Source organism: Manacus vitellinus, unplaced genomic scaffold, assembly GCF_001715985.3.
Source record: "Manacus vitellinus isolate BGI_N305 unplaced genomic scaffold, ASM171598v3 scaffold_16_pilon, whole genome shotgun sequence".
Classification (NCBI taxonomy): domain Eukaryota; kingdom Metazoa; phylum Chordata; class Aves; order Passeriformes; family Pipridae; genus Manacus; species Manacus vitellinus.
Window position 1 is genome coordinate 16,257,228 of NW_021939189.1, and position 22,784 is coordinate 16,280,011.

The following is a 22,784-nucleotide window of genomic DNA, read 5'->3' on the forward strand; positions in this document are numbered from 1 at the left end:
GCTTTTGGCAGCTCCACGTTGTGGCTGTAGCTGGAGGGCTCAGGAAATCACATTGCTGGTTTCTGTCCTACTTTTCAACAGCTTCAGAGCATCCATTGAACATTGGCCCTCGGGCAAACTTCCATTTTGGTGTCAGATGGCAAAGTACACACAGCAGCTCTCAGGGGCTGCTCTTGTCTCCCTTGCATGGAAATGGTCCTAAAACTGAGCCCAGAGTGTGGATTTAGGGAGCTAAACCACGGTTCTGGGGTGTAACACAAGCTGTGTGGTTCGTTGTGTTTCCCAGCTCATATAACCAAACCCTTGGCTGGTGGTACAGGTATAGTTGGAAGAAAAACTTGTACACAAGTGAAAATCAGCTTTTATTTTCCATCCTATTTCTGACCTTTCTAGGCTGTATTTCTTTCCTTAGCTATATGACTCTGTGAGTATTTTCTGGATCTTGTGCTTTGCGAACATTTAGGACATTCCAAGGACTTTGTCATCTTACACTGGCAGCCACTTGTGTTCTGGGAGAGTTTTCAGCCCAAGTGTTTTGGTGGTCAGGGCTGGGACAAACAAGGAATATTCTTGCTCTGCAGGTAGTATGGAGGATGTGGTAAAAATGGGTAGGATGGATGGAAATCAGCTTGTCCTGCATTTTACAGACATCCTGGGGTTCCATTGTGTGGGCACACTGGGTGTGGAGATGGTGGCACTTAATCACCTCATGTGGTAGCAGTAACTGACCTGTTCCTTAAGTTTTCAGCCCAATTTTCATTTTATATAGACACTTGGATTTACAGAAGGGTGTTCTTTTTTTATTTTTCTATCTGTCAAGTCCAGCTTATGATAGTAACCATGTACTGTGTGCACAGATATTGCTGTCAGACCCACTGATTTTCCCTTTGCCTATTCAAAACTCTGCTTGGTGTTCTCATACCAGTTTGGTTACTCAATTAATGATTGGTTCTCTTTTCTTTCTCCAGAATCCAGCGACTATTACTCGAATACTGCTTAGCCATTTCAACTGGGATAAGGAGAAGCTGATGGAGAGGTAAGCAGCCACCTTGTGCTTCAGACCTGCAAGAAATGTTTGTTCCTGGGTTAATGTGAGGCTGGAGGGATGCACGGTGTGTGTGGCAGGAGAATCTCTTGTGTAAACTCTAAATATTCCCCCTTTCTAAATGTTCCTCCTTGTCTAAATATTATTAATCCCTATTAGAGTTAGAAGTCGTGGAAGTTGCCCATTGGAAAGAGGGATTTCCAGTTTGAGCACATACAGGCACAGCATTTGGACAGGCTCTGGAAAAAAGCAAGCAGGAACAGGTTCCTGTTATCTTGCAAGTGTTTTGGGTTTGGGTTTCGCTGCTCTTGCCTGTCATGCTGGCATGTGTATTCCTGACATGTTTATTTACTAGTCTGGCCAAGACGAAATTGCTTCTGACTGATAATGTTCCTGCCCTGTCTTCATCTCTGCAGCTCTCAGGTTTTCTTCAGTGTGTGTGTAACTAATGGCTTGAATTTTGCCTCTCTCTCCCCCTCAGAGCAGAGTGTTTTATGCTTATTTCTCATCTTTGATTCCCATTTGGGGAATGTTGCTGGTAAAAGTACTTTTTATAGTTTGTTGTTGCACAGTGGAGGCCAAATCCAGCTGCACTGGGGTTTTTTCAATGCCAATATTGGTGTTGAAGAGAGTTAAGGGAGCTGGAGAAATCAGTTTACTTCAGAAGCTGGGGGGAGAATTAATGTGGACCAGAAGGAGCAGTAAAGACTGTAAAGGGTCTTACTGGTTGCTATGGTCTATGCTCATCTTAACAAGTGTTAAGTGGCCAGTGAGTGGGTAGTGAGGGCAGAAGGACTCAGGGCTTGGTTGGAGTGTTTGTTTGACTTTCTCTTAATTACCATTTCCTTTGCCTGGTGATCAGGGAATGGGAAGATGGCAGCTCTGTGGTTGTAAACCAGGAGCAATTGGTGGTGGGATGACTGATAAATGTCACTTATCTCAGGCCCTGTAGTTTGGTGCTCTGTCACCCAGGGAAGGAGGAGCAACAGGTTTTCAGACTGTTAGTAATTATTTTGGAGTATAAATATTTCTGCTATCCTGGGCTAATGTATTTAGGACACCTTTAGCCCCCTTTGTAGAACATTTTCAGTGATGGTGCTCAGGTATCTCTTCTGTTTTGTTTAACCCAGATTTTTTCTTTTTCTGAAGTGATTATGATTTTTTACAGCTTTCTAGTCCTTGCTTTATTTTACTGAGATTGACCTCTTTGAGTTGATGTTGGAAGTCTGAAACCTTTGTGTTTTACAAATATAGCCACTATTTAACTCTGGCTGCAGCTGTTAAACATTCTGATTTAGTTCCTGCTCTGCAATGTGTGTCCACTTCTTTGTTTGAGTTTCTTGGGCTGGTTCTCTTGGTCAGGCTAAAGTTCACCCTCCTTGGCTGCCTCCATCTCCCTGTGAGATGCCTCTCCACGAGTGTAACTGAAAGGTCATCCCTTTATTCAGTAGGTTTTGTCCCTTCTCATTGAAAGCTTGTTTAAGGCTGCCATCAATTTAAAAAATAAAAATTAGGCTGTGTTTTTTTTTCAAAGGGAGGTGTCAGCCGGTTCCTTGTCAGCTGCTTTTGTTAAAGCTTTTACAGTTTTCAATAAAACACTTTAAGTACCCATTAATAGTTACAAATCCCCAGGTAAACATACTCATTAAAATACTTACCTTAATTCTATAGGATTACCCCTGTGAATAATGTAATGCATGACCCTTGCTTATGCAGAGGTGTTGCACACTGGTCACAGTTTTGGTGCTCATTGCTGTCCTGTTGTGTTAGAAAAACACTAAAAGGTGATCTCTGGAGTACCTGGTGTTGCCTTCTGTCACTTCTTCACCAAATAACTTCCATGCAATCCTTTGGAGTGCTCAGCTGTGTTAAAGCTCATAGTGCTCAGGAGGGTTTTGTGATTGCTGTGGTGATAGGTGAAGTTTAAGGTGGTGGAGGGGAACCCCCAAAACATGCATTTTACTCGAAAGTCCCTGTTGTTGAGTGGTGTGTGTTTACAGTACCATGTCAGTGCCTGTTTTACCTTAGCTCATGGTGAGTCAGCACAGCCTCACAGCAGCCTTATCAAACCTGGCCTGGAGTAAAGCACACAAACAAAGTGGCTTCTTTTTGGATAAGTGGTGAGCTCTGAGCTCGTGACATGAAAATTTCCATGTTTTAAACCACTTTTTTTTTTTTTTTAGCCTGGTTACGTGTATTTTTAATGAGCAGGTTGTTACTGTCTGGGCCAGCTTTGTCATGGAATAATTGCACGGTGGTGGTGAGAGGGCAGATGTGTTACAGGTCCACTTACCATGGAGTAACAGCCACAATTAAAAACTGCCCTGTCCCACTGGTGAAACACTAATTATTTGTGTTGGAAAGCAAGAGTGGGGGGTTGGGGTAGACTTGTTTGTAGGATGGAAGTGGGTAGTGGAAGAAGTACTCAAGTTCAGCCTCTGATATGCTGCATGTTTTTTGGAGAAGAAAGATGTCAAATATTTTGACAGTTTGCCTCATAGGCTTGATTCCCATAGACAGGAGAGCAGCAGGTGCAGAATGATCAGGGACCCTCAGGTGGAGCCTGAAGGAGGTGCTTCAGCTTTGAACTTCATCTTGATTACCTTCCAATTTTACTGTGGCCTATGGTGTCCATCCCTCCTGAGGGGAGTTTTGGGGATGAACCTCCTCGTAATGAAGAGACTAAAATGCAGCTTTCCTGCTTTATGTGCCTTCCCTGGTCATTTTGTTGAAAGCCAAGTGTCTCAGCATGTACCCAAGGCCTGATTTCATCCCTGGAGGCACAGGCAGAGCAGCAGCTCCTCACAGGTGCTTATCTTGGTGGGCAACATCCCTGTTCCCTCTGAGCAGAGGAGGGGTGCCAGGATGGCCCAGACTGACTCTTCTCCAGGTATCTGGTGCTTTCCTTGGGGCAGAAAAGTCCTTTACACTATTCAACAGAGGCTGAACAGGTGAAAAATGGTGTATGGCAGGAGTTTAGATGTGGAGATATCTTTTACTGTGAGTGTTCTGATGCTCTGACACTCACAAATGCTCTTTCACGGAAGTAAATATCCCAAAGTGTGTACTAGAAGCATTTTTTTTGCAGTGAAAAGGCTTTTTATCTTTGATATTCCCGTGGATAGGATTTGATTATGTCTAGAAAACAGCGATTAGGCAGTTACAGACAGCAGGAGGAAATTCTGAGAAGATAAAGGAGCTGACAGCTTGATCCCTCTGCCAAAAAGACTTGAGACTGTTATGGATTTGGTCTTGGTAAGCAGAAGGACTTGAAAATAATTCACTGGTTTGTCCATGAATTTTAAAATAGCAGAAACCCCAACTTAGTGATGAAGAGAATGCATTTTGAAGAATTAACATAACAAATCCTCATATATCAGAAGAGCTGGATTTACTCAGTATCTGCATTGTGAAGGGAGAGCAGGGCAGAGGATTTAAAAGGCTGTTAAAGGTGCTGTGCTTCTCCCTAGGATGAAAATAAGGATGGAGGTACAAAGAACCAACCCTTTAACAGAGGGAACTTGAGGAAAAATCAAAATCCTTGGAGATCCTAGATGGAACCTGTTAGTAAATCCCTTATCAGTTAATTTTGGGATGAATGTTGGCGTTAATTAATTTGCTTGGCACAAATCTGTTCGGAGGCATTTGGTTCAGAGGAGGATCCAGGGAAAAATCCAGACAGCTGGGAGGATCCCAGGAATGGGAGTGGTACAAAGTGTCATGGTAGGTCCCATCAACACAGAGATGGAAAAGAATCTGGGGTTTCCAGTGGAGATTAAAATGGAGCCGCTGACACGGAGGAGGTCTGGAGAAAGGTAGACATGGTTTGGGGTGCACTGGGTGAGATCTGCAGGAGAAAGACAGGTGAAATTGTAGGAATTGTGGTCAGATCTCGACTGGGATTGCATTAATTTTGGCTCCTTGGGCTCAAGGAGGTTGAATGGAAGTGGAAGTTGGTGGTTGAGAAGGTTTACTGGGCCAGGGAAGGGGAGGAATGTCATGAGGAGCTCATCTGCTGTGGCAGGGAAGGCTTAGAGCTGCTGCCTGGGAATCCTTGGAGCAAAGAGCATGGGAGGGGCAAAAGGAGATCTGCCTACACGGATGGTCTGTGTGATCCTGGAGCAAGTGAGAAAAAGGGATGGTGATTGGAATTAGGGATGGTGATTGGAATCAGGATTTGTTCCTAACCACTGAAGGAACTGGCACAGTCTTTCCACTGAGCCCTTGGTGTGTTTGCATAAGGAGTGGTGGAGCAGCTGGAGAGCTTTATTCCAGAGTATCCATTGGAGTTGTGTGTTTTCAGGGAGATCCAGGTTTTCTTCTGCCTTTCCTAGGGTTGTTGTGGCCCAGTGACAGCACGATTTTGAGTCTGCGACACCACGTGCAAATAGTTGTGGAAATTACTTGCTCAGGAAGAGAATGCATGAAAAGAAAACAGGATGGGGAAGGAGGAATACTTTCCATAGTTATTCAGAAGGTGTGAGTAATTCCAGATGAAAAAAGTCAAGTTCCTGACATGGATATTCATCCTTAAAGACCAGCCCTCCATTACAAATACCTCTGGTATTTCCATAAGCATTTAGCTGGCCGTGAGTGCCAGGATTCAAGGTGCATCATTTGTCTTCAAAACATTTCCTTGCAAACCTTGCAAAGCCCCCAGCTGTGTCTGTTCTCCCCAAATGGAGCATGTCCTGCACTGGTCCTGCTGCCTGGAAGAGCAGTTGGAAGTTGAAGCAGTCGGAAACCTTTTGTGGAGTTAATATTTATCCACGACTCTTAATAAACAAATACGGCCTGTCATGGGACTGCACTGAATCTACATGCTAAAATTTTCTAAATATACAGTTTTATATATCTATATTTAAATATAATATATAGATTTCTGAGTGTAATCCTCAAGGCAAACACAATAACTTGGTTGAGTTAAATCCCTTGAGCTAACGCTGAAGAACAGCGGCAAAGCCTCGTGGATGCTGCGATGCCAGAACTCACCACTTCCTCCCAAATTCAGTGTCCTGGAATTTAAGATCTAAAATATGTGACCTGCATCGAGAAACATATGAAACAGCAGGAAAATTATTATCTTTTAATTGTAAGTCAGGTCTTGTTGGTGGGTAGTGCTGTGAGGGAGCTGGGGAATGACTGACTGGGTTTGACTGGGGGATGTGTGTGCAGGTGATGGAGCTGGTTCATTGTCTGATTTAATGAGTTCTTTGCAGCTGCTGCAGCTGGAGAAAGATGTGAAAGATCCAGGGAAGAGGCTGAGCTGCCTAACAACAATTCTTTCCAATATGGTCCTCCTCCCCAGGTTGAGGAGCTTTTTATAAGCCTTTAAAGCAAACCAGTATCTTTTCCCTTAAGGGAATAGGAAGTAGAAAGAAAGTGGTCTTTTCTCTCCCCCCCAACCAATTTTGCATCCTCTTTTCCACAAGGCACCTAATCTTTGGAAGCATTGTAAACCTGAAATTGTATTTTTTAGGAGGTTGTTAAAATACCTCAGGTTGACTGGAGACAAAAGATACTCAAATGGCTGGTGATTAGAATATTAGGAAAAATGGAAGGCTTGAACTGGAAAGAGAATTGAAGCTGGGGCCCTCAAACCTGTGCTTTAGGATGGACTACAAAGTAGGATGTTCTTGCTCTAGTTTTCCTGTCCTGGAGTCATAATGCAAAGCAATCACTGGGGGAGAATCATGAATTACTTGAAATGCAGCTGAAGAATTGAAGGTACTTGAATTTCAGGACTGTGCAATTCAAGTGAGATGGAGGTGATGGAGTTGTCCAATACCCACCTCTGTGGTGTGTTAATGAAGAGTTTGTTAAAAGTAGTGGGTGTGCAAGGTTGGAAATACTAAAAGCAACATTTAACTCCCAAATAGAATGGAAAAATGACTTACAGAGAAGGGAGTGAAATTTTCATTCTCTCTTGTGTCGTGCAGGTACTTTGATGGCAACTTGGAGAAGCTCTTTGCAGAGTGTCATGTAATTAATCCAAGTAAAAAATCTCGGACACGCCAGATGAACACGAGGTCATCAGCCCAGGATATGTCCTGTCAGATCTGCTATCTGAACTACCCAAACTCGGTGAGTACCTGACCAGCAACTCCCCAAATTTCCCATCTGAAGCTTAACTTTATTCTGCAGAAAGCCTGTGAAGGTGCTGGGGCCTGGGCAGCCGTGTAGGAAAGCTCAGAAAAAAAGCAAGCAGGTGATTTTTGGCAAGTTCAGGTACCAGCTGAGATGTGCAAATAAATGGTACATGAAAGAAAAAATATGTGGAAAGCACGATGGGCAAAGGGATTTACTTAAATAGAGTGACGGCAGAAAAGAGCTTTTAAAAGTGGTAAATAATGATATAAAATAGTCAGACTGGAAAGTCTGGAGTAAAACTGAGCAGAAGTAAAATGTGGCTGTCTGGATCTTCTTCTGTTTGTACAACACCCTCTCAGTGGGAGGAGATGGGGGTGGCAGTGCCTGCTGGGGCTCTGGGTCAGCCTCCTGCTTTGTGTTAGGTGGGTGATGGTGGGGCTTCTTTTTGTGGCTGTTGACAAAATGGAAGCATTCCCATACTTTAATAACACATCCAGGCTCTGCTGTGATTTCCCAGGGGCAGAACATACTGGTGGGAGATCCCAGGAGAAAAGGAGATGAGTGGAAGGGCTCAAATGGGAAGGTTCATCCGTGGCTTTGCCAAAAGGCAGGATGACACAGTGAGGAATTGTTCCTTGGTTGGAACCTGCCATTGCTGGGGGAGCTGTCCTGCCCCTCCAAAACACCCTAAAGCACGTGCCTGACCTTTCCAGACAAAAGGCTTCACTCTGCTCTGGGTGGGATGGGAACCACAATGAGTTTGGGGCTCATGAGCAGCCTGGGGTGAAGCCCCCTGGTTGTTCTGGATCAGGCAGAGCTGAGCAAAGCCCAATTTCAGGCCTCACGGTCTCAGCCTTAAAGGTCACTGTTGGTCTTGAGTCAGGAACCACAAGGCTTCATGTGTCTCCTCTTAAGCCTTGTGTGCCCTGACCTGCCTTTTGGAGAGTAGCTGGAAAGGTGAGTTGTTGCTTGCCTTGTATAAAAAGATGCTTTGAAAACAAAGACAAGCTTGAGAAATTTGTTTGTCCCTCTACCTTATGCTAAAATCCTGCTTAAACACTGCAGGCTTTCCATGTTAAGTAATAAGGAAATAAATGTGATTTTAGGCTATGCAACATTTTAAATGAAAATTGGTGGAGGACTGAGGGAGAAAAATGGGAGAAGACATCAAATGGGCCCTGTGGAAACTTCAAATTTAGATGTCATGTTCTTAATATATTATTCTCCCCTTTTAAATGTAGTTGCTGTGCTGGCTGGAGGTACAACTCGCAGCTGACAGGCCTTTCCTCTTGCTGGGGGTACATGTACTGCCTGGGAAGCAGCTCTCTGGCTCCTGACAGCAACTACACAAAGCACACTAATACTTTTGAACTTGCAGCTCAAATAAAATGTTAAAAATAGTAGTGGCCCAGTTGCCAGAAGAGCAGATTTTTAGCTGGACCAGTGAGAAGTGGCAGGTGAGCAGGGTTGTCTCTGATGTTGGTGTTAAGACACATCAGAGGGGAACCTCTGTTTCTTTGCCACACATAAAAGTTGGAGCCTGTAGGAAAAGGCTGTAGTGTCTGTCTAAAAGGTGACTGAAATCTGTTTTGAAGCTGTTTTAGTTGATGTGAATTACGAATTCTAGGATTATGTTTATGTTCAGTGCCTAACCTAAAATCTTGACTTTGAAAATCCTCTTGCAATGCTAATTTTTTTTTCCACATAAAATCTGTAATTTTTTTTTCCTGAGTTCCCCTCTCAGCCTATGGAAAGCTGAGAGTTTGGAGCTGTTAAGAAGTTTTGCAGTGTACAGTCATTGCAGGAAAGTCAGAGTCTTGAATATTCCCCCTCTCGTGGGGTCACTGCAGGTGGTATTTGTCTACAGGGTGTCTGTAGCTCCAGTCATCTCCAAAGAACTGTGGGCTGAGGTTTTGGGAAGCAAAACGAGGCATTGGATGCTCTCATCCTGCAAGTTTGAAAACTTCAGGGAGATATTTTACCCACTCTGTGTCCCCAACAAGCAGTGCTGAGTCCCAGCAGTTGTTTTGGATGAAACCCTTACTGGTCAGACAGGAATGAGAGGGTCATGGCTTTGCCTCTCTCCTCTCTTGCATTCCCACCCTCAGGTTCCTTGGAGGGCCAGGCTGCAGGGTGGGGATGTTTTTGGGAACACCCTGCTGTTGTCCAGCCTGTGGGTGATGAGCACACATGGGGTGACACCAGGGCTGCCTCAGGAGCCACTGCTCCCCTTGCACTCGGGGTTTTCTGTCACCCCTTTTGCTTGGCTCCCTTGACATCTGCTGTCAGCTGAGCCAAAAATAATTGGGAACTCCCTCAAAGTAAAGAAAAGAGTCAAGAGATACTCTGAATTCCTTGCAGCCTGGGAGGAAGTGTGGTGGCTGCCTTTCTGTGGGCATTTAGCAAACCTTTTCCCTGCCTGAAGTAATCAGAACAAGCCTTAAATGAAGATGTTTTGTGTTCTGTAGTGGTTCCTCGTGTGTGCCTGCTGCAGGAGTGCTGGGTTCATTAAGGGGTGATCCCCTTGTCTGTGCTTGCTTCTCATCACATGTGGAGAAGCCTCAATTCTGGGAAAAGTCAGTGCTGTCTTTGGGATGGTTGCATGCTGTGGCATCCCAAAAGTTACAGCTGTTGGTACTTGTCAGTGATAATCCTGCAGCTCCAGGGGATGTCACTTGGGCACAGCAGCACCTGTGGAGCATCAGAGCCCTCGTTAGCTGGCTCAGGGAAGGTTCAGGAATTGGAAGGTCTCTTTTTTCAGCCTGGTGTACCTGGCACCACGCAGGTGTTGGCCTCCTCTCTGATTTTTTTTGTTGGTTTTGTTGTGGTTTGTCTGTGTTTCAGGTGCTCAGCTCACTTCAGTGGCTGCTCAGGTCAGACTGATCTGTGTTGCTGCTCACAGGTTCCAGCCTGTGCTGGTGGCAGGAGCCAGACCAGTGTGAATCACAGCCTGGGAGCCCGTGGGAAGGAGGTGCTGACAGGCACCTTCCCTCAGCAAAACCCAGCTGATACACCCGTGTGGGAGGGACAAAATAAATCTGTGATGGTCAAGGAGGCGGGTTGGGAAGAATATTTTCTTAAAATGGACTCCCCTTTCCTCAGTTACCACCATCCTGCTGCTGTTTTGGGCTGTTCTGCAGAGGATTCCGGGTCCTTCCCTCTGTGGAGTTTCATGCAGGTTGATGGTATCTCAGGGTGGAGTTCTGGTTTTATCTCACTGGCTGAGAAGATGATGGTTTGAAAAGCTAAGCCAGCAAATATTACCTTATAGTGGTACAAGTGAAGCGTTTTAAATACAGTTTTCCTTGCCCCTGGCTCTGGGTATAAAATAACTTCAAGCTGACCAGAGCAAAGTACCTTAATTCCAGTGTTTCCTCAGCAGTGTTTGCTTCTCCACCCCTTGTGTAACCACTCAGTCCCAGATGGAATCTTGATACACACTGTGCAGATGATGCAGACAAGGATGGAGTTGTCCTTGTTGCTGTCTGTGACAGCTGATCATTATTGAATTTTATTTAGCAGTTTACACCTGCCAATTAGGATCCGTAGTGTCTTCATCTGATGAGCATCTGGATTTCAGGGGGAAGTTTCCTAAGGAGGTCTGGGATTTTGGGCAGCACCCACATGTGTCAAGTGGAAAAAAAAAGAGGAATGAAGACTGTATAATAATCCTATCACTGTGACCTGTTTAGTGTTGCATTTATTTGACTGATTTCCAGAGTCAAACAGGAGAGAGCTCTGTGTACACTCCTAAAAAACAAGGATAAATTGAAATAGGCAAGCAGGATGGAAACATGGGCCACACCTTTCCTTACTGCTGGGGTTGGGGATTAGAGCCTGGCTTTGGAAGCATGACTAAAGCTGCCTGGGCAATGTTCTGTAGTGGTGATGATGCAAAATAAATAGTGTCTCAAGTTTGGTGTGGGGGTGAGAGATGTGATGAGTGAACTGCACAGTACTAAGGAGATTGAAATTATGGAGTGAATCCATGTGATAAAATGATCCAATGCCTGGTGTTCTCTGTCATTGCAGTACTTTACTGGCCTAGAGTGTGGACACAAGTTCTGTATGCAGTGCTGGAGTGAATATTTAACTACCAAAATAATGGAGGAAGGCATGGGACAGGTAAAATGTCAACTTACCTCGTGGTTTATTTCTGGAAATTCTGGGTGTTGGGGAGGAGGAGGAAAGAAAAGGGAGAGTCTTCCCTAGTAAAGTTTAAAAAATCCAGAAGAGCAACCCAGAGAAAACCCAGCCCCCAAAGGTTTGGGGGCCGTAGCCTCTGCCACAGGTGGATCTGGAGGGAACTCCATGGGGTTGGTGCAGGGGGGGGAGGAATCTTGCACAGGGCCACACCTGGGATGTGCTGGGAGAGCTAAAGCACTCTGATTGCTATGGATTGTGGTGAAGTCTGTTGCCTTGGAATTCTCTATGAAGCAAAAATAGGATAAACACTGTTCCTCCCATGCCCTTTTTGTGTTTTTCAGACCATTTCATGCCCTGCCCATGGCTGTGATATCTTAGTGGATGACAATACAGTTATGTGAGTACGCTCAGTTCCTACCTCTTGGCTTTCCTCTCTTTGCATTTTGTTACTCATGTGCTGTTAAGATGTATTCAAATGCTAGTAACAGATTGCACCCAGGCTTTCAGACAGCAGAGAGGTCTGTCTTGGATGGTCTGTTTTGATATTGGGATGTCTCTTGACTTTCTGTGTGGCTCTGAAACACCTATGTGGCAGCACTGGGAGAGGAAAGACTCCCTGACCAGTTTGGTCATGAGAGCAGAATTTCCAAACCCAGTTTAACTGCTTTGTGCATTTTGTTTCCTTTGATTCATGTAGGAATTTGGGCCTTCCTTCCCAGGCCAACCCACTGATTCCCCAAGTCCTGTAGGTGATGGGTGAGTCAGAGGACATGAGTTGTACAGGCAGGTGTAGGGTGTGTTTTATGCCCCTGATAGGAAGCAAGGTACCCTCAAACACCAGATTTGGTTAAGCTGGTGTGTGAGCCTGTGTCACTGGAGTTATTAAGTTATCCAGCTGTAGGATGACTGCTCACATGTGGTGGAGCAGTGAATTCCATGAGCTTCCTTCTCTTTTATATTGGAGGAGGTTATTGGATGAGTAATATCCTTCGTAATTCTGAACCTTCATTAAGTTCATTTTAATTCTTCTTGCTAAAAAACATCTCAATGGGGGTTATTCTGTTAACTTATTCTTTCCTTCCTGAAGCCTGACTCACTCATTGATATTAATTTGCTGGGGTTTATTATCAGTTGCTTTCAGAGTAGTGATTTTTCCCAATCCCTCTGCAGTAGTGGCTCTCAGTTAGTCATGGAGTGTAGGCTGGATGGAAGTGGAAGGAGCTGAAGTGCTTTCCTGCCCTGTTGAGGGGCTGGTTTGTAGAGTTCAGTGTGTGGAAACTGAGCTGAAGTTGGCATATCTTGAGTAACTCGACTGAGATTTTTGTTTACCAGAGTTTGAACTTCAACTTGAGGTGTTGAACACTCTCAGCAGGAAGCTTTTTGAGTATTTTCTTGATTGCAACAGTTGGAATGAGCTGTTCAAATAGTGCATATGAAGCAGAGTGGCTGAAATCACTGGAGGCCGTGGTGGCAGGAGCAAGGAAAGGATGGGAAAAGAGGAGAGCAGTGCCATGGGATTGCCCCTTGCCTGGAGGTGGCAGAGACAGGAGGCCTGGAACAGGGAAATGGCTCTGGGTGCTGAAGCAACCAAAGTCTCTTTGTCTAAGTAACACTATAAACATTTTCTAGAGGTAACAATCCACCTTTCCCTGATCTTACCTGGATTTCAGGGGGAGGAAGGTGTGTTTTTTTGCTGAAGTCTCATGCTTCCTTTAAAAACCAAGGTGGACAACTGGCAGTCTTAGGAAATAGCATGAATAAAAATGTCAGGAATCCCAATTGGAATCAGCATCCATTTCTGTGTCCTTAGTTATTCTTTTTAGGTTTTTTCCTTCTTACAAAGTCTCCAGCTTTCCAAGCTACAGAAACCTAGGTTAACATGCCATGTGTAGGGACATCAGTCTTCATCCATCAGTTGTTCCTTTGCTCCCTTCTCAGGACTTGCCCTCACCTCCAAGTTGGATTATCTCCATATGAGTCCAAACTTGGCAATTCAGGTGACTTTCCTGGATTTGTGAGTATTTGGCCAGCTCAGAATCCTCTGTCCTTGTTGAACTAGAGTGGGAAGGTTGAAGGGAGGGTCTCTTCCAGGACCTCCAGCCTGGCTGGGGGTGATCCGTGGCTATCCCTCACTCACCTTTGCTTGTGCCACTAGGAATTGCTTTCACCCCCTTGCCAAGTTGTTAACTGCATTAATGAGCAAGGTAGGCTGCCCTCATTTCTGCCCTGGTTGACTCTGCAATCAGCCCACTCAGTGGGAATGGATGGATTTTGGGTTCCTGTTTGGAAGTCATAGGGAGTTCTGCCTCACTTCTAATTTATGGTCTGATAAAGGATTGTTCCCATCTTTGGATGAGGTTTTGAGTTTGTGTAGTTCCAAACTAAACTCAAAGTTAAAGGCTGCTTTTTCAAGAGTTTGTTGTTCCCACCTGGCTTTTTTGGTGAAGTTGCTTCTTTTTGAGCTTTGCTCACAGAGGAATGTACCCCAAAATATGATTTCTGGGCACTGGGCAGGGATTTCATCTTTTAATTTGTCTAGTTTCCTTTATGATTTGGCAAAAGACAGTCATATTCCAAGCAAAGTTCTTGAAAGTCTTGACCTGAGTGGTGCTGTAGGACCTGGAGCAGGTGAGGTTGTTGACGTGGGGCAGTCAAAGCATTTTGATAAGCAAAAAACCAATGGATTGTGTGCTCCTTGTGCTCTGCTTAGTCATGGCAGGACTATTCATTTAAATTCCAGTTCCTGATATATTCTGATAACATAATAAATTTTTGAAGTGACATTTACTATGTCTACAAGCCCAAGTATGGGGTAAAAAAGTGAAATTTATAATTTGTATGGAATTAAAATTTGAGTTTTTCTATTTTTCACTAAGTTGAACTCCAGAATTGCGGGCTTGCCATGGACACAGGGCTGAAGAGATGCTTTGTCAGCTGATTTGTTTTATTTTAGCCCTGGGAACTGAGCTGCCACGTGCTGTGTTTTATGTAATAACCAGCGTGTGGTTTGGTGAGGAGCTCCCCAGGCTGCCCAGGGCTGGGATTTATGCAACACTGGCAGGATAACATGCAGGAGTACCCTTGGGTTGGGCTGCACCTGGAATGGATAACCCAGTAATTCCAATGTTTATGGCCTGTAGAAGGCTTGTGTTCCACAGGAGGATTTAAACCAGAAACACCACAAAGGGCGTGTTAGTCCTACTTTGTATTCAGATATGGGGGAAGACACTTCAGTTGTATCTAAAAGACATTTATAAAGGTGCTCAGCTATCCATAATTAAAGTATTTGGGATGTATTTAGACTGGGCAGTCTGCAAATGCCACCTGGGTTGGTGTGCCCAGAAGACAAGTGGTCTTAAAGGGTTCCCATCAGCCTGCTTTTCCTCTCCCCTTCCAATTGGGAATTAAAGTCCATGTCTGGACTTACAGTCCACATTGTGTATACCCTCAGTGGTGTCGAATTCAAATCAACTTTGTTTTTATGGTAAATAGATTAAAACACCAATAAATTTTTCACCTGAAGCCGTGGCATTCCAGTGAGACCCAGATAACTTGAGGTTTCCCAAAGTTATGAACCACACAGCGGTTGTTCCGGAGCTGTTTAAAGGGATTTACCACAAAATGTGCATGTTTTATGTAAATGAACTGTTTACATGATTTGCTTTGTTTCTTGGGCTCTTCAGGAAAGTATTTTAAAATAAAAATCCTCACAGCAAGTGGTTCAGTTCTTTTGAAATGCATGAGCTTTCTGTTTTTGAAGCTTATATATATATATATATATATATATATATTAAATACAGTGCGTGTAGTTTTCATAATAATAAGTGATCTAACAAGTGAGTAGAGATCAGTAAGTACAAAAGGTAACTGCAAATGTAGAAGGATGAATCAAACCCATTTCTCTGTCTTAACTTATTGGATATGTATGGAAAAAATGAGTTTTCTACTACAATTTTTCTGTTTTTTCTGTTCCCACAGGCGTCTGATCACAGATTCCAAGGTTAAATTAAAGTACCAGCATCTAATAACCAATAGTTTTGTAGAGGTGAGTTTTTATTTGAAATTTTTAATGATTTCTTGGGTGGTTCTGTCTTGCATATGTACCAAACCAGAGACTTGAGGCTATTTTATAACGGCAGAGCAGGTTTTTTTGCATAATCTCTAATCAAGTGTGACTACAGAGATTGTTTTGTAGCCCTTTAGGTTACAGGGATAGTTGTAGGAAAAGATTAAAAAACCTTTATGACAAAAGACCTAGAGATGAAGAGAATGCAAGAGCTGTTGTTTAATATACAGGTTCTGAGGAGCACTTAATATTTACAGTTCTTCAGTGTTCCCTGGGATACTTGAGGCTGAAAACCAGGAAACACGGCCCTGAAAGGGAACACACCTTAAACATTTGCCATTAGAAGTAAAGCTGCAAAACTGTTTTTGGCAAAAGCAAAAATAAAACTTGGAGAAAGCAAAATAAACGTGGAGAAAGGTGCTTTGGAAAGCTTTTCATTATCCCAGCTGTGTGTGTTCAGATTCACTGTTGGGTGCAGGATAAGAAGTTAGTGGGCTCAAGTTTGAAGCCCTTTGTTTGAAGTGATGTTTGTGGTGGGTTTGGGTTTCATCTTTTCAAATGGTTGAAGCCATGGCAAAGGGGTGCAGGGCAGGAGGTGTCCTTGTGCACATCCCTGTGCCATCCTGTGGGTTCTGTGCTCTGTTCTGCAGTGTAATCGACTGTTAAAGTGGTGTCCTGCCCCCGACTGCCACCACGTCGTCAAAGTCCAATATCCTGACGCCAAACCCGTGCGCTGCAAATGTGGGCGTCAGTTCTGGTAAGAACAGCCAGGAAAAGACCTTGGTGCTGCTCTTTACTTACTGCCTTGAAAGTGTGATGGTGTGTATTCATGGAATGCCAGACTGGTTTGGGTTGGAAAGGGACCTGAAAGGTGATCCAATCCCACCCTGTGCCCCGAGCAGGGACACCTTCCACTAGACCAGATTGCTCCAAGCCCTGTCCATCCTGACCTTGGACACTTGCAGGGATGGGGCAGCCACAGCTTCTCTGGGCAGCCTGTGCCAGGGCCTCACCACCCTCACAGGGAAGGATTTCTCCCCAGTATCCCATCTAACCCTGCTTTCTGTCAGTTTGAAGCTATTCCCCCCCCTTTGTCCTATGCTGTTTTGAGGGATTTCATGCTGGAGGGCAGTGTAGGCTTAGATGTTTCCTTAGGACTGGCTCTGGTCTCTCATTAGAACAACTCAGAAGAAAACTTCCCCTGTTTAATTAAAAGTACAATTATCTGCCCTGTTTGCTTACTTTTCCCCTTTCTTTCCCTCGCAGCTTTAACTGCGGTGAAAACTGGCATGATCCTGTTAAATGCAAGGTGAGCACATCAAAGTTCTTTTCTAAATGTATGACTTGGAAGTTTAAAGTCAGTTTGTGTACAGGACTTAGAAATGAAACCCAAGCTTGGCCTATCATAGAATATCCTGAGTTGGAAGGGACCCACAAGGATCCTTGAGTCCAACTCTTGTTCCCATCAGGAAGCAGAGTAGCTCAGCTGTTAGGACCACAGGGGGCAAAGAACCAGTTAAATGATACTGGGGGCCTTTCCTGTCATGCTGAGAGCCTCAGAGTTGGACCTTGTGAAGGAAAGGTGCCTCAGCCAGGTGGGAAATGTGTGGAGGAGGAGGAGGCTGTTCCACCTGTGACCCTCTGCAGAGGGAGGAATATGCTTTTTGGACAAGGAGCATTCCTGTACGAGGTGTTTCTGTCGGTGTTTGCTGCTTTGTCAGGCGTGTGATCTGTTGTACCGAAGGAATTAGTTTGGTCCTGGACCTGCTGCAGTGCCCTGAGCTGTAGAACTGTTTGTGGAGCTGTCAGAAACTGTAACCAAGCCTGGGATGCTGTGGCCTGTGCAGAGCTCAGGGACAGACATGTTCCATGCCTTGGGGACAGAGCACTTTGCCTTCCTAGGGACACAAAACCTGCCCTGGGAGAGGGGAGGGGAACCCCAGCAAAGGTTCAGCGGGATTTAGTTGGTCTTTCCAGGCTGGATGTGGTCAGGTTGTTATCTAGCAGATGCAAGCAGTGTTTTGCTTTTGTGACTTTGATAAAGCCATGTTCTCACTAAGGTTTAAAAAAGAAATGAGCATGAGGCGAGCATTGCAAGCCTGAGATAAAACCTGGCTGATGTGAAGCTCGGCATCACAGAGGGTCTGACAGCAGTTTTGGCACATCACTGCTAAGAGACTGGTTTGGCTTGGAAAGGACCTGAAAGGTGATCCAATCCCACTCCTCTGCCATAGGCAGGGACAGCTTCCACTGGGTATTCCAAGCCCCATCCAACCTGGCTTTGGATGCTTCCAGGGATGGGGCAGCCACAGCTTCTCTGGGCAACCTGTGTCAGGGCCTTACCACCCTCACAGGGAAGAATTCCTTCCCAATATCCCATCTAACCCTGCCCTCTGTCACTTTGAATCCATTCCCCCTTGTCCTGTCACTCCAGGCCCTTCAGAATAGTCTCTCTCCATCTTTCTTGTCACCTCCCTTCAGGTTCTGGAAGGTCAAAATTAGGTCACCTTGGAACCAAAATGTCCTTACTATTTCAGAGTCCACCATGAAGTTTGTGTTGATTCAACTGGAGAACAGAAATGAGTTTGCAGAAGTGTTTGTGAGGGTGCTCGTGCTTGCTGGATCAGGACGGTGCTGCAGGAACTGTCTGCACCTAAATTAGCTGCTGTTTGCACAGTTTCCCAGCACTTACCCCCCCTATTCCCATGTGGTTGTGTGTACCTTTCCTTAATGCAAGCAGGTGCCTTGGGAACATTTCCAGTTCCTCTATTTAGACTTAACTCTGTTCTTTCACCATTTTTCTGACAGTGGTTAAAGAAGTGGATTAAGAAGTGCGATGATGACAGTGAAACTTCTAATTGGATTGCAGCCAACACAAAGGTGAGGGGGTTTCTCATGTTTTATATATAGATTTTTATATAGATATATCAAGCAAATTCCTCTGCACTAGGATTTTTTTTTCTCTTCCATGCTAAGAGCAAGCCTTAAAATGTACAGTACACTGAAATGCTCTTGTTTGAAGAGCAAACAGGTGAGTTCCTTCAGGTTCAGTGGCGTTTGCTCTCGGAAGAAAGAGTTAATTGGAGAGCCAAAGCTTGAGATTTAGGTGTTTGGGCTCCTGTCTGGCACCAGTGGCTTCCCTAAGCAAGCCTGTGCCTTGCTCCATGTGTGCAACATGTTCCCACCACCCGTGCTGGGTTTGCTGGGATCACTTACATCTGCCTCTGAATCCCAGGGGTTGACCTGGAGTGGTTCATTTCCTCTGGGCAGCATTCCAGGTCTGGACTGGCAGAACAGCTGGTTGAGATTTTATTATGTAAATGTCTTCATCCTAGTTAGCCCAACTTTTGCCTGAAACTTCAGGGTTTGATAATTTTGGGATGAATAAAAGCCAGGGTTGGTGTGGTGGCAAGGAAACAAAAGCAGCAGATGCCCTGGGGGGTGAGGATCAAGCCCGGGGCTCCTGGCTGGAGCCTGAGGGTGGAGGAAGGTGGGGAGGGAGTGAGGAAATGGCTGCTTTGTTTTCTTAGCTCTGTTGTGTAACTGGTTAATGGCATTGTTTGCAGCAGCCTTGCTGCTTTCTGGGGCTGCCTGCCTGGTTTTCATTGAACTGGAATGTTGCATTATGGTGAAAGAGAAACACCCATCCTGCAGTTAGAATCAGGCTGGAATTGGGCAGTGTCCCGTGGGCTGAGGGCTGTGTGTCCCTGCTTGGAGCCTGCACATTGACAACAAAGGGGATTTGCCTTTGTTTGAGTGTATCCTATCATGGCTCGAGAACTGAACTAGATTTGATCAGAGTTTGTTGGTCTTCAGGTCCTGTTCCTATTAAACCTGAGGAAGAGCAGCCAATAGCTTGGAAGAGGCTGAGTGTAAGCACTGCTAGCCTTGGGTATCAAATATTTGGGACATTGGTACAGTCACAGCCATATTTTGCCTGTCAAAGCCCTCAGGATCTGTTGCTGCCCCTCAGGGGGAGGATCTTGGGGTTTCCCATCCTGTACCTGACCCTGCCTTGGGAATAATAAGATTTTTTGGGAGGGCAACACCCATCAGGAGGGTGGCATCTGGCACCAGCCCAGCTTCTCCTTTAGTTCCTGGAGTCTGGTGTGAGCAGCAGAGCTGTTGTCCTTGAACAGCACTGTCCAAGCTACTTCCTCTAATATCTTCCAAGACACTCCTATGTGGAAATACTTTGGAGTGCAGGCTGCAACAGGGAGGAAAAGCCAACTGTCCTGGAGTCTTGTGGTATCCATATCCATTGAATTAGCTGAAGGACAATGTGACAGTTCTTCTCTCTGAACTGACGCTGGATTTGGTTGAGGGGAAAGTTGGCAGGGAGAGTAACCCACCCCTCGTGCTGATCTCTGCCTTCTGTGGGCAGCAGGGTGGGGAAGGTGGGAATCTCCCCCTCTGGCTGCTGGGACATGTGCCATGGGGGCTTCAGAGCCCCTGGAGAACTGGATGGGCCCAGAGTCCCCCAGCCAGCACCTCCTCCCGCCGCAGTTCCTGCCGGGCCTTGGCCAGAGCAACGGAGAAACCCAAGGGCGTGTCTGAGAGGAGCACAGTTCCTCCTGGAACCAAGGAAAAGCCTGTCCTGCTGTAGCATGAGTGATAGGCTGGGATGGGAATTGCACAGTCGGAGCACGCATCCATCCGTCCTTTCTCTCTCTCTGTACTTTTCCTAGCAGGAAAACAGGGCAGTCATGCTCGTCGAGGCAGGTCTTGTGCCTGCACAGCTGTTGGCTTCAGGGACTGAGAGTCAGAGCCCAAAGTCTGCGTTGAATTTCTTCATTTTGAAGAACGTAGAAAGGAATCAGGTACCATCAGATGCAAAAAATCCCCATTTTCAGTGGGAAAAACTCTCCAAGCGTTTCAGTTGTGACTACGGGCTCCATTGCTGTTTCTTGCTTTTGGAAAGGGCTTTCTGGAGCCATCCAGGCATGAGGCTGAGCTGCAGCCCTGTCCCATGTGGGCTCCAGTCAGGAAAGGACACTTCCTGTTGTACCAAGATGAAGGTGTAAGAGACAAATACCAATCCTCTGGAATGTGGGCTTGAAATCTGGCTAATCCTCTGCAACCGGAGCATGTGAGATACATTTGTTCCGTCTTGTCCTGGGGGACAGAATGGGAAAGGAAAATTAGGCAATTGTTGTGTTAGAGAATAGAAAAGTGAAACCCAGCTGAATTGGGTTCTGTTCCCAAACTGGAATGATGTGATGCATTTTTGGATGAATTATGTAGAATGGTCTGAATGAAAAACGAGGAGATTTGAGTAGCGAGTTCTGTGGTTTCCGATATAATTTTTTTATCCTTTTGCATTCATTTACTTGCACTTAGGAGACCTAAATTCCTTCTACTTCTACAAAAGATACAGTCCTTGAAGCAGTGTGCTGGAGTAGATGGCTTTTTTCTTAAACTAAGCTACTTTCACATGAGTTCAGCTTAACTAAATTAATTTAAAGTTGAGATAAGGCAATACAAGTTCTTTATCAAGCCTGTAGTTCTCAGTCTTCTTGAAGAACAGGGTTGAATAATCCAAGGATTTGCACATTTCTTTCTTTTCCAGTTTGTTGGACAAAGTTGGTTCTTCAGGAGTTCCTTTCTTGAGTTAAACTGGCAGGTTTCAGATATTTGGGAATAAAGAAACCACAGAGATCCATTACTTCTGTTAAGTGGACATTCAGAGGAGTGCAAACTATAGAAAACTTGGATTTGTGCATTTCTTTTGGGCTCTGAAGGTGTATCAAGACTGGCTGAAAGTAGCCTAAAAGGAGGAGGGGAAACTGGTTTTAAACCCGACTGTCAGCGATGTTAATCTCCTAAAGGAAGAAGAACAAAGACTAACGGTGCAGATCTTCACCCAAGGCACTGGGTTTTATTGTTCAAGTTAAATTGGTGTTAATGAAAGTTGTTCATCTGATACTAAAAATGCCCCAACCTTGCTGCTCCTGGCTCCTGGCACATCCCATCGTCACCTTCCGGGCTAGACAGGGCTTGAATGGCTGATGTACAAACCAGGCACATTTTCTTCCTCCAGAGAAACCATTGGCCCTTTTCTCCTCTGAGCGAGATAAAATGGCACAAACCCAGTTCTCTCCCTTTTCAGGTCACTTTTTAATGTCTGAACACACGCTCCCTCTGTATTTTCTGGAAATCCTACACTTGTTCTGAGGCGTGGAAGCTCTGGCAGCACTCACAATCCTCCCCAGCACTGAACTGTGCTCCTTCGCTTCTCACCGTGCTGGGGTGTGAACAGCATCTTTCCAAAGGTGTCCAAGTGCCATCTTTTCCTCTCGGATGAGCTGGTGTTTCAAATATGTTTAAAAAAGCCTGGCTCTGTGACTCTAGGTGTTGTCAGGGTGTACTACTTTGTGCTAACCTTAATTAAGTTCAGCATTTTTGGGTTTTGTTGAAAAGCATTAAGAAATCCTGTGGTGTTAGAGAATTCTTTCTCTTCAGGACGGGTTAGAGGTGATGGTGTTGCTGTGAACGTGGCTGGGAGGCTGATGGCCATCAGTGGGAGTTCTGGAGAGGACTAATCTCTTTCACCTGCCCTGAAATAAGAAATGTATTTCTGTTTAGCCTCCTGTTTATAAAACAGCAGCTGAGGTTTACGGTGTTTTTTTTAGGACAGAATCAGGATTGTTCTCCTTTGCCAGGTTTGCCCAGACTTTTGTTTCCAAGCACAGCATGAAATTGTTTGGGTGGAACAATGTAAATGAGGTCACTTCTGTGTCCTGGTATGACTGATAATGTGCAGAATACTCTGCAGGTTTAGTAACTTGATTTGCTGGCTGTTATGTTGTTGTGTAGCCGTAATTCTCAAGAAAATCTTCCTTCTCTATCCTCCTTAATCTATAAATCTCTCCCACTTGTTGTGAACTGGTGTTGAGCATTTCTTTAGTATGTGCATTTCATGGCTTTAATTTTTAATCATGTTCAACTTCTACACTTTTACACAGCTTTGTGGGTCTGTACTGTGTCACCTCTCTTGCTTGTGCTTTGCTTGACAGGAGCTTGGAAAGGATGGCATTCCCTGTGAGAAAAGGGCTATAATTAGATCACAGAATCATGGAGTGGTTTGGGTTGGAAGGGAACTTGAAGCCCATCTTGTTCCACCCCCTGCCATGGGCAGGGACACCTTCCACCAGCCCAAGTTGCTCCAAGCCCTGTCCAACCTGACCTTCAACACTCCCAGGGATGGGGCAGCCACAGCTGCTCTGGGCAACCTGTGCCAGGGCCTCCCCACCCTCACAGGAAGAATTCCTTCCCAATATCCTATCTAACCCTGCCCTCTGGCAGTGGGAAACCATTCCCCCTTGATCTGTCCCTCCAGGCCCTTGTCCCAAGTCCCTCTCCAGCTCTTGGAGCTCCTTTAGGCACTGGAAGGGTCTTTTTGTCCTAGTTTGCATCCCAGAGCTTGAAGCCCTGAGC

The 22,784-nt window shown here is 45.2% G+C and overlaps 1 protein-coding gene across 2 annotated transcripts in view; it reads left to right on the plus strand.

Moving 5' to 3' along the window:
• The first annotated feature begins 954 nt into the window (after nucleotides 1-954).
• The window catches only part of ARIH1 (ariadne RBR E3 ubiquitin protein ligase 1), a 29,300-nt gene continuing 7,470 nt past the window's right edge, over nucleotides 955-22,784 (plus strand). Inside the window, exons 1-9 of one of the 2 annotated variants that reach the window (XM_029958662.1) lie at nucleotides 955-1,036; nucleotides 6,985-7,129; nucleotides 11,168-11,260; nucleotides 11,623-11,678; nucleotides 15,260-15,326; nucleotides 15,998-16,104; nucleotides 16,614-16,656; nucleotides 18,156-18,227; nucleotides 20,036-20,167. In XM_029958662.1, the coding sequence (XP_029814522.1) occupies nucleotides 1,029-1,036; nucleotides 6,985-7,129; nucleotides 11,168-11,260; nucleotides 11,623-11,678; nucleotides 15,260-15,326; nucleotides 15,998-16,104; nucleotides 16,614-16,656; nucleotides 18,156-18,227; nucleotides 20,036-20,167 (723 nt within the window). In that variant the 5' untranslated portion in view covers nucleotides 955-1,028. The remainder of the gene's footprint in view (nucleotides 1,037-6,984; nucleotides 7,130-11,167; nucleotides 11,261-11,622; nucleotides 11,679-15,259; nucleotides 15,327-15,997; nucleotides 16,105-16,613; nucleotides 16,657-18,155; nucleotides 18,228-20,035; nucleotides 20,168-22,784) is intronic. The other variant, XM_029958663.1, reaches the window with a different exon arrangement.